This window comes from Colobus angolensis, unplaced genomic scaffold (genome assembly GCF_000951035.1).
Source record: "Colobus angolensis palliatus isolate OR3802 unplaced genomic scaffold, Cang.pa_1.0 Scaffold942, whole genome shotgun sequence".
NCBI classification, from domain to species: Eukaryota; Metazoa; Chordata; class Mammalia; order Primates; family Cercopithecidae; genus Colobus; species Colobus angolensis.
Genome location: NW_012123399.1, coordinates 60,272 through 74,790, shown reverse-complemented (window position 1 = coordinate 74,790; position 14,519 = coordinate 60,272). Strand labels below are relative to the sequence as shown.

The window sequence follows — 14,519 nt, the reverse complement described above, 5'->3', positions numbered from 1 at the left end:
TCTAAAAACACTTTCTCACACATGTTACACATCAGCTTGGCCTTGGAATACTTCTGATCCAGCTCTTTCCCCAGGGCTCTCCAGTTCATAAGGATTCTTGACCCTGGCCATGTTAGACCGAGTGTTCTCTCAGACTATAGCTGGGCTGCAAATTTTGACATGATTTCATTTCATTGTTAGAGTTTGCATAGAGACATCTTGTGTTGGAAATGTATTTCCCACAAGTGACATCAACTACAGTTCTGAATTATTTCTTTGTGCAACAGCTTCTATTATGAGTGTGGACAATTCATTTACATCTAGAAATAATTCAACATTTGCACAGTATAAAACATCACTGGGATATGGCACTCTTTGATTTTCTCCTGTTCTTTGGGAGCTGAAAATCTTTTTAGTTTGAGATAATGTCTTTGCCACAGGCTCTTGTTGAGGAGTCACCTGAACTAAATCTGACATTAATTATTTTTTATTCCATTTTTGAATTATTTAGAAGAGCCTTTTCTTTTAATTTTCAGGTGGCTTGATTTTAGTTATTTTTAGATTTGATGCCTTACAGTCAGAAAAATGTAGCCTGTATAATTCCGTTTTAGGAATTGAGGTTTTCTCGATTTTTTGAGGGGTAAATGTTTGGACATTTGAAAGAACAGTTGGTTATTGGGAGGTATAAAGTTTTATTATAGTAGATTTAACCAAACTGATAATATTCACTATTTGTCTGTTTTGCATGTGAAAATCAGACAATTGTGTTCCTTTATTTGACCTTCATAGGTAAGATTGTTTCAATCCTCCTGTCTCATGTTTCTTGTATCTTCATTGCTCCTCTCCTATCTGCTGTGTTTGTTTTTCTGGTATTCCTTATTGCATCTCCTGAGTCTAGTTTCACGTTTATTTTTTCTATATGTCAGCTCTTCATCTCAGTATCTCTCTCCTCTGAATTCTAGAATCTCTATTGACTTAGTTTTCTGAACTTCACTACCTGTATTTGTATTTTAGAGTTTTAGCAAAAATTAGTTTTCCTTTGAAGGAAACCATTTTTGATCTGATTGTTCCTTTTTGAGAGATACAACATGGTTGTAAATTTTGTTCGGAATTCAATTTAGAAATTAAGGTTTTCTCTTTCCCTTCTGTAGAATGAGATTCTTTTTTCAGAATGCTACATCTTCATGTACATTTGATTTTTAAAGAATTGTAAATACCATGTGGGTCACATTGTTTAACTCTTTTAATATCTTAAGCAAAAATTTGTCTACTTCTGTAGTCTAATTTTTCTTGGTTGGAAATTACTAAAAGTATTAGAAAGATGGGGAAGTTCAGTGCTTTGCTAAGCATTTCTTTTCAGCCACTCAGTAACAGGCATCAATGGGTGCTGTTTTAAATATTCATTGCGGGGTTGAAAACTGCTCCCTGGAATCCTCAGCTGCGCCAAGCAAGCTTTTCCTCTGTGTTCATTGTGGCAGCTTGAAGTTACTTGGTGCCTTATGCCCCTTAACTAGGTGGCCAAACCACTCCCATTAAATGCTTTGTGTAGTGAACTGTGGTGCCAAGTGAGCCAGAAAGCAAATGCTACAATCTACATGCTTCCTGTCCAGCACACAGATCCCTTCCCATTTGCCCACTGCTCAGAGTTTGGGGGTCTTCATGGGTTCTTTTGAGGAGTCCCATAGACTTGATTTGCAGGTTGACTTTCACTGATGGCTGGAACTGTGGGCTGGCTGACATTGCTTGCTACTGCCCTCCATACATCCCCATCTGCTTCCTGTAATTTCTGACCCTGAGAGCCTATTCTCTAGTCCTTGAAAATGCTTTTGTTAGTTACATCAGCAGAATTTGGGAAGAGAATCTCAAATAGTAATCTTAAAATCAGAGTCTTCCTGCCACATGTGACCATTTGATTCACTGTCAAAGTGTATAGAGAATGCAAGCTATTTCCATATGCTAACCCAATTTTCTCCTCTCCCAACCCCAAATACCTTCCATATATCTTTTTTTGGAATCTTGCACACCCAAATCAGACTAAATGATTTGAAAGAAAACAGAATTGGGGGATAGGATTTAGAAATTGCTGTAAATGTTAGCAGTTCTTGATCAAGGGAATGGAATTGCCTGAAAACTGCCTCAGTCCCCAGGAATAAATGCACAAGTAAGTCAAAACAGAACAAAGTAATATAGAATGTAGTAACTGGCATTTTGTTCCCACCACAGTGCAAAACTCGAGAGAGCTAGGCGGCACCACTTTTCTTGCACAATATATTATCACTGTCATGTTATGAAAGGGTGGTCAAAAGCACACCCACCAATGTTCACGAGGCAGGACAAGTGAGATGGTTTGACTGCTCTGAGAATAAGGAACTTGCAAAACAAAATCTCACTCACATATTCTATTAATATCTTGGAAATCTCCATCATAAAACATTACCTGGTCAATGTTCTAGAAAAAAGGTCAAGAGGACAAAGTCAAGTCAGGAAGTCTTTGGAGGAATGCAGGTGGGATATACACTGTGCATCTCCTACACAACAGTCCTCCAGTCTTCTGTGTGGAAAACTGAGCTGGGCAGTACCTGAAATCATCATAGTGATAGTGGGATTAAAGACTAATTATGGGCCAGGTGCAGTGACTCACACCTATATTCCCAGCACTTTGACAGGCTGAGGTGAGCAGATGACGTGAGCTCATGAGTTCGAGACCAGCCTGGGCAATATGGCAAACCCCTCTTTCTACTAAAAATACAAAAGTTAACTGGGCAACAGTGTAAAAGTGTTCCTATTTCTCCACATCCTCTCCAACACTTGTTGTTTCCTGATTTTTTAATGATGGCCATTCTAACTGGTGTGAGATGGTATCTCATTGTGGTTTTGATTTGCATTTCTCTGATGGCGAGTGATGATGAGCATTTTTTCATGTGTCTGTTGGCTGTATGAATGTCTTCTTTTGAGAAATGTCTGTTCATATCCTTTGCCCACTTTTTGATGGGGTTGTTTGTTTTTTTCTTGTATATTTGTTTGAGTTCTTTGTAGATTCTGGATATTAGCCCTTTGTCAGACGAGTAGATTGCAAAAATTTTCTCCCATTCTGTAGGTTGCCTGTTCACTCTGTTGGTGGGATTGTAAACTAGTTCAACCATTATGGAAAACAGTATGGGAATTCCTCAAGGATCTAGAACTAGATGTACCATATGACCCAGCCATCCCACTACTGGGTATATACCCAAAGGATTACAAATTATTCTACTACAAAGACACATGCACACGTATGTTTATTGCGGCACTATTCACAATAGCAAAGACTTGGAATCAACCCAAATGTCCATCTGTGACAGACTGGATTAAGAAAATGTGGCACATATACACCATGGAATACTATGCAGCCATAAAAAAGGATGAGTTTGCGTCCTTTGTAGGGACATGGATGCAGCTGGAAACCATCATTCTTAGCAAACTATCACAAGAAGAGAAAACCAAACACCGCATGTTCTCACTCATAGGTGGGAACTGAACAATGAGATCTCTTGGACTCAGGAAGGGGAACATCACACACTGGGCTTATCATGGGGAGGGGGGAGGGGGGAGGGATTGCATTGGGGAGTTATACCTGATATAAATGATGAATTGATGGGTGCTGACGAGTTGATGGGTGCAGCACACCAACATGGCACAAGTATACATATGTAACAAACCTGCACGTTATGCACATGTACCCTAGAACTTAAAGTATAATAAAAAAAAAAAAAAGAAATTTGGAAAAAAAAAAAAAAAAAGTTAACTGGGCATGGTGTCACACATATGTAATCCCAGCTACTTGGGAGGCTGAGGTGGGAGGATCATTTGAGCTTTGGAGTTTGAGGCCACTCACTGTACTCCAGCCTAGGTGAGAGTAAAACCCTGTCTCAAAAAAAAAAAAAAAAAAAAAGGCTGGGCGCGCTGGCTCAAGCCTGTAATCCCAGCACTTTGGGAGGCCGAGACGGGTGGATCACGAGGTCAGGAGATCGAGACCATCCTGGCTAACACGGTGAAACCCCGTCTCTACTAAAAATACAAAAACTAGCCGGGCGAGGTGGCGGGCGCCTGTAGTCCCAGCTACTCCGGAGGCTGAGGCAGGAGAATGGCGTAAACCCGGGAGGCGGAGCTTGCAGTGAGCTGAGATCCGGCCACTGCACTCCAGTCTGGGCGACAGAGCGAGACTCCGCCTCAAAAAAAAAAAAAAAAAAACATCAGCTATGTCTCTGAAAATGAGCACCACAGTGAACCACTGTTGTGGTAACCAAACAGATTTGAAGTACTTTTCTATTTAAAAATCAGTCGTTTAAAAGGGACAACCCAGGGTGCGGGAAGCAAGGGGAAGGGAATACTGCACACACTATTTAAAAAGTTATCTTAAAAATTATCTTTGACATTCTATGCATAATTGAACTATAGGATGTGGTGGAGGATAACTCAATAGTAGATGAGGGAATTTCCCTATAAAAATATTCTGAGACTGGACAACATAGCAAGGCCCCATCTCCTAAAAAAAAAAAAGCTGGGCATGGTGACACCACTCAAGCCTGTGGTCCCAGCTACTGAGGAGGCTGAGGCAGGAGGATCACTTGAGCCCAGGAGTTGGAGGCTGCAGTGAGCTGTGATCGTGCCACTGCACTCCAGCCTGGGTGACACAGTGAGATCTTGTCTCAAAAAATCCAGTTAACACATGACTGGGCTTCTGACACAGACTATGAGAACGCATATAGACTTAAAAGACATAATCAATTTCATGTACTCTATTTAGAGCCTAATTTGGATAAGCTTGTTAAAAAATCCTTGACACAGTAGAGAAACTTACCACTGGATATTCAGTGTTTAAATTATTTTGTAAGGTGTGATGAGTGTACTTTGCTTATGTTGAAAGTTTATTTACCAGTGAATTGATATGATGTCTGGGATTTGTTTCAACATAATCTAGGGGGAGGTGGGATGAAAACATAGATGAAATAAGAACGCTTATACATAGATAATTTTGGAAGCTGGGTAATAAATGGGGGATCATTATATCTCTACTTGCGTATGTTTGCAATTTTTCATGTATTAAAACAATGTAGTGGAAATGCCTTTTTGAGACAGTTTTGCTCTGTTGCCCGGGCTGAAGTGCAGTGGCACAACCAGGGCTTACTGCAACCTTGACCTCCTGGGCTCAAGCGATCCTCCCACCTCAGCCTCCCCAAGTAGCTGGGGCTACAGGCCTGCGCCACCATGACCAGCTAATTTGCATATTTTTTGAATGGACAGTAGTTTCACTATGTTGCCCAGACTGGTCTTGAACTCTAGGCTTAAGCCTTCCTCCCACCTCGACCTCCCAAAGTTTTGGGATTACAAGCATAAGCCATCGTGCCCAGCCTGGAAATGATTTTGAATTTAAATGTGCTTAATCACTGAAAATGTTACCTACTATAATTCATTTGTGGTAATTTCTGTGTAAAAGTTGTAAAAGTTTACTACAGACCCTAACAAAATATCAGAACATTATTTGCCTCTGAAATGACAAAGATTTTTTAAAAAACTACGTATTCTTTTGTAAGTAACATTCTAAAGCGGAATGAAAAGAAGTTCCTAACATATTCCAACTTTTATATAAAACCTGCTTATGTATAATTTTACCAATTTTTCCAAATGGAGTAATGTGCACTTAATACCCCAAATCTAACATTACATGTTCTAATAAAGGAAGACAAATGTGATGATTAGGTTTGTGAGACAGCATATTTCAGTCCAGACATATGAGTGCTGACACTAGAACTACTTTGATACTGTAAATTTCTAACTACACAGAAAAGATGCAGAATGTAGTGTTTGCTTTTAGTTTATTTACTTTGCAGGAATCTTTGACTTTCCGAATATGTACTGTTTGGAGGTACGATGCATGCAGAGCCTTTTAAAATGCCTTTGTACAATTTCATCTCAAAATGATTTCATTCACAGCATACACAGAAATCTAAAAGAGACATGGTATTTACAAGATTTAATAGGTTTTTGCTGCTTTAATGAAGAAACTGATCAATTCTTTTACAGTAGGGAAAGAAACATGGACATTTGGTATCATAAATAATTCAGAATTGTTCAGTCTTAAAGTAACTTTTCATGGCTTTAGAATTAAAATTGAGTCATCATTCTATTAATCTCTGAATGCCCAAGCCATGCAGAATCTACTTGTATTAAATATTTGGGGATGCAAATAATACAGGAAAAAAAGTCTGGTGAATGTGAAAGCGTCATCAGAATTAACTTTTACAATAGGCAAATACTGTTAATTCTTTCGAAAAGATACAGTAGTGGCGCAACACAGGCAGTGCCCAATTTATTCCGATTTTAAAAAGTAACATTTCAGTTGTCATTTTTCTTTCTCTACAGATATACAGACACACATGGTAACATGGACTCATTCAAGGTCTAACAATGGTACAATATTAAAATAATTCGATTTTTAACTCTAAAGAGACATCTTCACATTCCAGGATACATCATTGATATTTTTAAAGGACAATTCGTCTATGCCTTATATTCTTTTTGTTTATACTGTCAGAAATACATTACAATTACCTCTTAAAAGACTATATAAAATTGAATTGCCACAGAAGGTTAGATAAGAACCCTAGACAACTGTGACAAAGCAATGACAAAATTTAAGGAAACATTGATTTATTTGCATAATTAAAAAGTACTAAAATTGAGACCAGCTCCTTAAAAATTAAACTGCTTATCACACTTCCCATTTCTTCCAGGGAAATAAACAAATTAGCAACACTTTCCCCACCATCATTATTAATCTGCTCTAAAACTACATTTTTACAATGCATTTCTTTGTTTCTTTAAAACCCCCTGCCTCTACTCTCTTCCAAACAAAGTCAATATTAATTCAAAACATTTTACAATGCTTAGAAAGTTTCTGGCTCCTCTATTACCATTTTAAACTTTTAAAAACTACTCCAAAATTTAAGGGGCAATGTACTTTAACAAAATGGCAAACGTGCTTTCTAAAATCCCAGTTTACAAAATAGCGAAATAATGTAAAATGTATAGTCAGGTCTGTATGTTACCAGATACATCAAACTAGTCATTTTAAAGAAGCAAACCTCTTACAAGAAACAAGAAGTGCCCCAGCTCATGCAGAGAGCACAGGCACCTCAGCAGCCAGGCATCATCTGATTTATATCCTACCACTTTCATGCCAACTGTCTGTACATACCAACTGATTACAAGATCCTTTTGAAAAGGCACCTTGAAAGTTCGGTGAATTCTTGTTCAAACTGGTCATAGGCAAAAAGCAGTATACATATGGGACACAGTTAAATATATCAGATTTATCAGTGTCAAGTCATTTTGCCTGTTTTAAAACTGAATACAGCCTATGCTGGCATATGGAACTTATGCACAATTAAAAATTAACATGTACAAAACGTCCTTAAAATCAATCTGATACTGCATACCCCACCCTTTACACCTATCCAATAGACTGTTTGCTCTCTTTTCCTGGCAGGTGAAAACAATGATTGACTAGATATATCACCAAAGAATTGAAACCATGCATCTACTGTATAACAGCTAATTAACCTTGATGTATTTTCATGCAATAGTTTTAAAGTCATCTACGTGGTTTTATAAAGCATCAGACTGTTTTCAGACATGCTACTTTCATTCTCAACTGACAACTGCCAAGTTAATTGCCTCCACTTCAGCATATCACTATGAATACTGGTAAACCTTTTAGCTAGGACACCAAGCAGTATATATATATATTTTCCCCTAAATTGTAACTTAAAAACAAGTGGGGTTGACCATCACTAAAGAGATGTGAAACCATACAAAGGCAAAGGCATATTACAGAACAGTAGGACGGCTAGACTGTTACTGGAGACAGAGACCAGTGTTACAAAAAGCTTTAAAGAACATTCTTTTGGGGACCATGCTTTTGAGCCCATCTGCTTTCTCACCGTTATTTTCACAGTTTTGCCACAGTTGTTGTATGAGAGATGTTTTATCAGTGTAATTACCACGCTTCCTTTGGGAGACAAGTGGATATATTTTGGGGGAATTTTTCACATATGAAAAAATGTTTTCAAAGCTGTAGGCAGAGTGTGAAATGATGATTCTGATGGAAAACTATGATGAGTTATTACGCCTTTGGTTTCATTATGCTATTAAGAGCAGCTTGCTTTTCCAGGTCTGCCAGAGATTACTGCTAAATTAGAAAGGGTGTGTGTGTGTGTGTGTGTGTGTGTATGGGGGTTGGGAGAGATACCTGATGGGAGAGTCAATGGATATTCCTAAGATGATATCCTCAGGTAAAATCCTTTAGGATGGGAGAACCTACTGACTTTATTGCTGTTTATACTCACCAAAATGAGGGGAAGATTCCAAAACTCCAATTCTGAGCTAAGAAGGAACTCCAGCAATGGCAGAGACTGAAACATGCTATTAAGTTTCCAGTGGTGCGCCTTAGTGAGTCACATGATTTTATATCTCTTCACTTTATCCACACCCTGAAGTTCTATTTCATAAATAAGGAGTGCTTTAAAATGACCTGAACTGCCTGTAGAAACTCAACTGACCTCTAGATACAGTTATGTTAAATTTTAAAAGTTCTGTTTCAAAGTCCTCTATATTCACCTTTCTCTTAATAATTTTTGACAATCCCTCTCGTTTCCCAAATAATGCAGTGTGCAACTTTGTCATTGGCCAACTGTAATTCCCCTCACATTGGTTTATTAACATGTGCAAGTAAGTTTTTATTGAACAGTTAATATTGATTTCTTTTCAGCTAAATTAGGATTATGGCACAAAATTTTATCTGTGCTGTAAACATCATGAATTTATCAAAATTGGAAGGAGAAAAAAAAAAAGGCCCTATGGACTGCAAAAGTTTAAGAACCACAGCTGAGTTCAAGATTTCCAAATGGATTTTGGAATGGACTTGCATTTGGCATACATTCTCTGTGCTACTGGCAAAGCGCAGTGTTACGAGAATATCATTTATAAAATCATACTTTGTAAGGACTTGTTATTTTGAAAACCGGTGGCCTTAATAAAAACATGCAGTAACTTAAAAAATGCATCTCTTATGTGGCATAAGTAGGTCTTAGTTACCAGTGTTGACAGAGCTTGATGAATCACTGTACAAGCCAAAGGCATCTTACCACCTCTGATTGTACTTTTAAACAAAGGCATGATATGCCTAGTTCCTGACTGCTACAAATCACATTTTAAAACATTTTGTTTGTGTGCATGTATGTGTGTTGGAAATTACCCCTGAAAAAAGCAGCAATTACAAATACCCTTAATTAATTTGCCCCCCGCCCCCCCAAAAAAATATTCTAGGTGCTTTTTCCTGTTGTCCTCTTTAGTAGGAAGCAACGGGAAGCAGCATGGGGAGCCTTGGTTTTCCAGAGAGCAGTGACCAGGTAAGTCTGCTCTGGGAATTCACAGTTTGCATAAACTGTAACATTTTATACTATGATTCAAAGTTCTAGTTTGAAAAATAAGGGCCACTCAGCAGTAACTTTAACAATTGGGATTCCACCACAGAAGAGCTCCCGACTTCTGTGTGTACATTCTTTCACAGAGTGAATCCTTTCCCAGTTTCAAGTATCCCTTCCTAGCTCTCACTCTGTAGTGAGTTAAGAAAGGAGAAAAAAAGACCTCCCCATTTTTCCTTTCCTGAGCACAACGACCACAAAGCCATTCCTCCTCCCTGCTGTGCAATCGAAAATGAAAAGGCTGGGTGGATGAATAGAGTCCCGAGGTTTCCTTTTCTTCTGGTGGTGCTCAAAGTTTCACTTTCAACCTGGCGCAGACTTTTCTGAATTCAAGTGTACCGTGGCATCTCGCACTGCTCACAGCGATTTAGTGCTGGGTGGTTAAGAAAGGTGCAGCTATCACAATTCCATGGAGCCCCTTCGTAGTCTTCATCTCGAGGTTGTGTCCGAGGACTTTGTGTGGAGCCAGTTCGATGCTCTGAGGGAGGTTAGGATTGGGGCGGGGGAGGGGGGGGGAAGGTAAATAGATTAACCTTTTTCCAAGTATAATCCAAACTGAAAAGAAAAATACCACAAAAATCAAGGGAGTTAATTGCCTACTTTAATATGTAAGCCAATTAGTAAACATATCTACTGGAAATGCATAGTTAAACAGAAAGTTGATCTTTTACTTTGTTCTAATTACTTTTTTTTTTTTTTGGCTATAAGAAGATGGATATATGTCCAGAATAGACTGCCCTCCTAGGTCATTACCTGTAAATAGTGGAGAGTTATGCTTTATTCCAGCCAAATGAAAAAAAAAAAGAGAGAGAAATGTTTTATAGCATGTTAAATTCTGTCGCCTCTGTAAGTTTTCCCTGACGTTCAGCCCACCTTGACTTTTCCTCTCTATAGTATAATACTATCCACACTATATTAAACATCTGACTAAATGTGTGCCTTCTTCCATGACAACTTAAGTTCTACAATATGCATGTATTTTATATTAATGGTTCATAAATAGCAGTGGCAGTTCATACCAAAGTTTTCCCCAGAACAGTGAAAAGAGAAAGATTCTACAGTTCATTTTTCATAAAGCTAAATTCATTCAGTATAAAAGACTTTTATTCTCATATTCTTTCCTACATTTTTGGCATTAAAAATCCTTCATGTATCAGTTTTTAAAAATGCCCATACCTGGCAACCTTATGTTGGTTCCCAGGATTTGATAAAGAAATCCAAACTTACATTCCTCTTTGGTCCTTATTCCCTCTGGCTTTGTGCTCAAAAAAGCTCTTTGCATCTAGAGTTAACCTGTAATTTCTGTCTTTTAGGTCCCTGTTGAGACTGAGGTCAATGAATAGGAGACTAAAGATCTCCAGATGGAATTCACCCTGGAATCTGGGGTAACTGGAAATGGTCACTATGAACTGGAAATGAGATTAAGATCTAAGGTAAGCAACACCTTTTCAAATAGGTAACAAAAGAAACAGATCTAGGGAAGCTTTGTCAGTTACTACTTTGGGCTAGGCATATCTTCCACTGGAAATTAACAAGCTGACTTCTAGTTTATCAATTTGCCTTATATGACAAATATCACAACATTCCCCAAGAGGTAAAGAGAACTGAATTTTAGACCCTGAACCTTACCCCAAGGTATGATAATGCTCAGCCTCAAACAGGAAGGTATCTTAGCCTTACGATGTAACAGAAAATTACTGGGTTCTTCAGTCGCTTCCTATGACTATAAATAGGAGATGGGCTTGTTTCTCTTGCTTCAACTATTGCTTTTTAACTGCCATTATCACCCATCTTGTGTCTTTTGTTTGGCTCATGACTCTAAAACATGTAGATTTAATATAGTTTTCTTTTTTGTCTCATATGGAGGAATAAAGCCTTTGGTTGGAGGAAAAATGTTTACTATGCCATTTTCTTTTTTTTTTTTTTTTGAGACGGAGTCTCGCTCAGTCGCCCAGGCTGGAGTGTAGTGGCACGATCTCGGCTCACTGCAAGCTCCGCCTCCCGGTTCACGCCAGTCTCCTGCCTCAGCCTCCCAAGTAGCTGGGACCACAGGTGCCCGCCACCACGCTTGGCTAATTTTTTGTATTTTTAGTAGAGATGGGGTTTCACCATCTCAATGGTCTTGATCTCCTGACCTCGTGATCCACCCTTCTCGGCCTCCCAAAGTGCTGGGATTACAGGCGTGAGCCACCACACCTGGCCTACTATGCCATTTTCAGAAAAGGACCTCTTTTGTCTTTACCTTTTAAAAGAACAATATGCCCCAAAACCTAACACTTAAAAAAAATTCGTATCTTACTGTTGTTGGTTTTTAATAGACATGCTCTAAAAACTCAGTGTTGCTATAAGTGTAAAATATACACCAGATTTCAAAGACTTAGTATAAAAAGGATGTAAAACATCTCACTGATTTTATATTGATTTCATATTGAAATAATAGTTTGTATATACTGAATTATATAAAATGTTAAAATTTCATCTTTGCTACTAGAAAATTTTAAATTATATATGTGGCTTGCATTATATTTCTATTGGACAGCACAGCCTTAGAAACTCGGTAATTTTTTAAAGCAGAAAATAAAGGTATGGTTTTACTTATAATTCTACATAGATTAATATGTGTCTTTAGACATTCTGCACAAACTCTGGACACACAAGTACAAACCATCTGCAGCTGCTGCATGGGTGTCATGGATGTCTGCCTGTACTTTGGAGGTCACGCTAATTCTTCGGGCTTTTCTCTCAATTGTGCAGGGGTCTGAGGAGTCTGCATAAGAAGAAACAACGCCAGAAAGAAGTGATCCCGTCTTTCATTTCCAAGAGTAAACAGGCTCACAAGATCTTTCATGCAACCCACGCAGCTGAGTGCATTTACCCTTCCTATTACTTCATGTTACCTTTTTAGCAAGGGCAAGTACCATATTTAATACTGCTTTTACAACCTATACAGAGCAGTGGTTCTTACAACTTTTTCCATCTTCTCCAATTACATCTTGTCCCATTACTTAGAACAAATGCCCTATTTCACTGTTTTCTACTTTTTAATGGATTAAGGGTACAAACTCAGTGATAGCAAATATATGTCAATGTGAAAGCAAAATTTGGGAAAATATACTTTAGCAATTATCTGATTAAGCAATAATTATTTAAAAATTATTTTAAAATTATGGGTACTATCCATACAGTAAGGCTATTAGAATGATGAAATGTGATGAAAATGACAGGATTTTTTTTTTTTTGAGACAGGGTCTTGTTCTGCTGTCCAGGCTGGAGTACAGTGGCACAATCATGGCTCACTGCAGCTTTGATCTCCTGGGCTCAAGTGATCCTCCTGCCTCAGCCTCCCAAGTAGCCAAGACTAGAGGTGCATGCCACTACCACGCCCAGCTAATTTTTTTAATTTTATTTTTTGTAGAGACAGGGTCTCACTGTGTTGCCCAGGCTGGTCTCAAACTCCTGGCCTCAAGTGATCCTCCCACCTCAGCCTCCCAAAGTGTTGGTATTACAGGCAACTGTGTCTGGTGGATTTTTTAAATATAGCAGTACTTGAAAAATCAGAACCAACTCAATATTATATACTGACAACCACGTGCTCCCAAATCATTTCCTGAATTCGTTACCTATGTGTGCAGACGCCCAGCAGACACTTTGCAACACAGACAAGAACTGTAGGCATCCTAATATCTTGCTAGAATATTGTTTCTATAAATTTATAGTTTATTAGTAAGCAACCCTTTATATTATTTGCCCTTAGGAACCAAAGAAAGATCTTGCATTTTCTAATCAATTCTGAGCTGACAGTACAACTCATCTTTGGAAATCACTGCTCCAGAATCCAAACCATGGTGCTCAGGTACTTAAACACTCCATTGTCCAAGTAAACAAAAGCAGAATTAACGTCTCCTTAGGCTCCAAAGAATAAAGTTCTGTTTCTTAGATTTGCAAAGTACTTCTACAGAGTCACATACCTTATCTCACTAACTCTTACAACCTTTGGAGTACTTGGCAGGATTGTCCCTCTGTGGTGCTCAGATTGAGTCTGAACAAGGTTAGGTGGCCAAGATGACCAGGACCAGTGCTCAGATCGTGGGACACCAAGGTCAGTGTGCTTGCTTGCTTACTGATGAGGATTGGGGACACTTTCTAAGCCCACTGAAGAGCACACATACACACTGTATTGTTTAACTACAAAGTCCAATCTGCCACTGTTATGAGTCACTAGTAAGGGTTGAGAGACTTTCTAAGCCCGCTGAAGAGCACGAACACATTGTGTTGCTTAACTACAAAGTTCAATCCAAAAAGGCTTGTTCCTCTGTCTCTTTCTCTCTCTTTCCTTCTGTCTCCCTCATATTCTTTCTCTAATTATCACACTTACTATTCAGATAAACTATATTCCATTTGGATTTCTGGTATATATCTGTAATAACTCCAAGACATTTATTCAAACCAATAAACCTATTCTACCAGTAATTTGTGTTTTACTGGTTTATCTCTCTTTTTTTTTTTTTGTATTTGAGTGGTATTGCAAGCCAATCTGTGCTAAACTATATGTACTTTTAGAAAAGGCCGATTTAGTTTTAAATACAAAATGAGAATCTGCAAGTGCTTCATGGAAAACAAACTTGATTTTATGGAGAAAACTAAATAGCTTTTATAAATCTGATAAAAGGCTCACCAAAAAATTATAGAATTTAATCAAGTTCTACTGTTTCTAAGTTTTAACAGAAAAAGATAAAAAAACGGGTTAAAGACAATTTGGCATGTAACAGAACCATTTATACTTTCACCAATAATATATATTATTATAGAACTACAACTACTACATTTCTAAAATAGAAATTCATTTATAGCGAAGATGACTGCTGGAGATGGCTTCCTAGTCTCCTTTTTATTAAAAGTGTACATATGTAGAGTATAAACTGCTTGGGGTAGGAGTCATGTTTTCCCTTTGTAACATCAAGCATCTATCTACATAATACATAATCGAGATACGCACTGAGCATTCAATACATATTTAAG

General features: G+C 38.1%; 1 protein-coding gene across 1 annotated transcript in view; it reads right to left on the bottom strand.

Moving 5' to 3' along the window:
• Positions 1-5,814: 5,814 nt before the first annotated feature.
• The window catches only part of TAB3 (TGF-beta activated kinase 1/MAP3K7 binding protein 3), a 61,567-nt gene continuing 52,862 nt past the window's right edge, over positions 5,815-14,519 (bottom strand). The window contains exons 10-11 of the mRNA XM_011932167.1: positions 12,166-12,267; positions 5,815-9,978 (exon numbers count right to left, since the gene is read on the bottom strand). Of these exons, the coding sequence (XP_011787557.1) occupies positions 9,830-9,978; positions 12,166-12,267 (251 nt within the window). The 3' untranslated portion in view covers positions 5,815-9,829. The remainder of the gene's footprint in view (positions 9,979-12,165; positions 12,268-14,519) is intronic.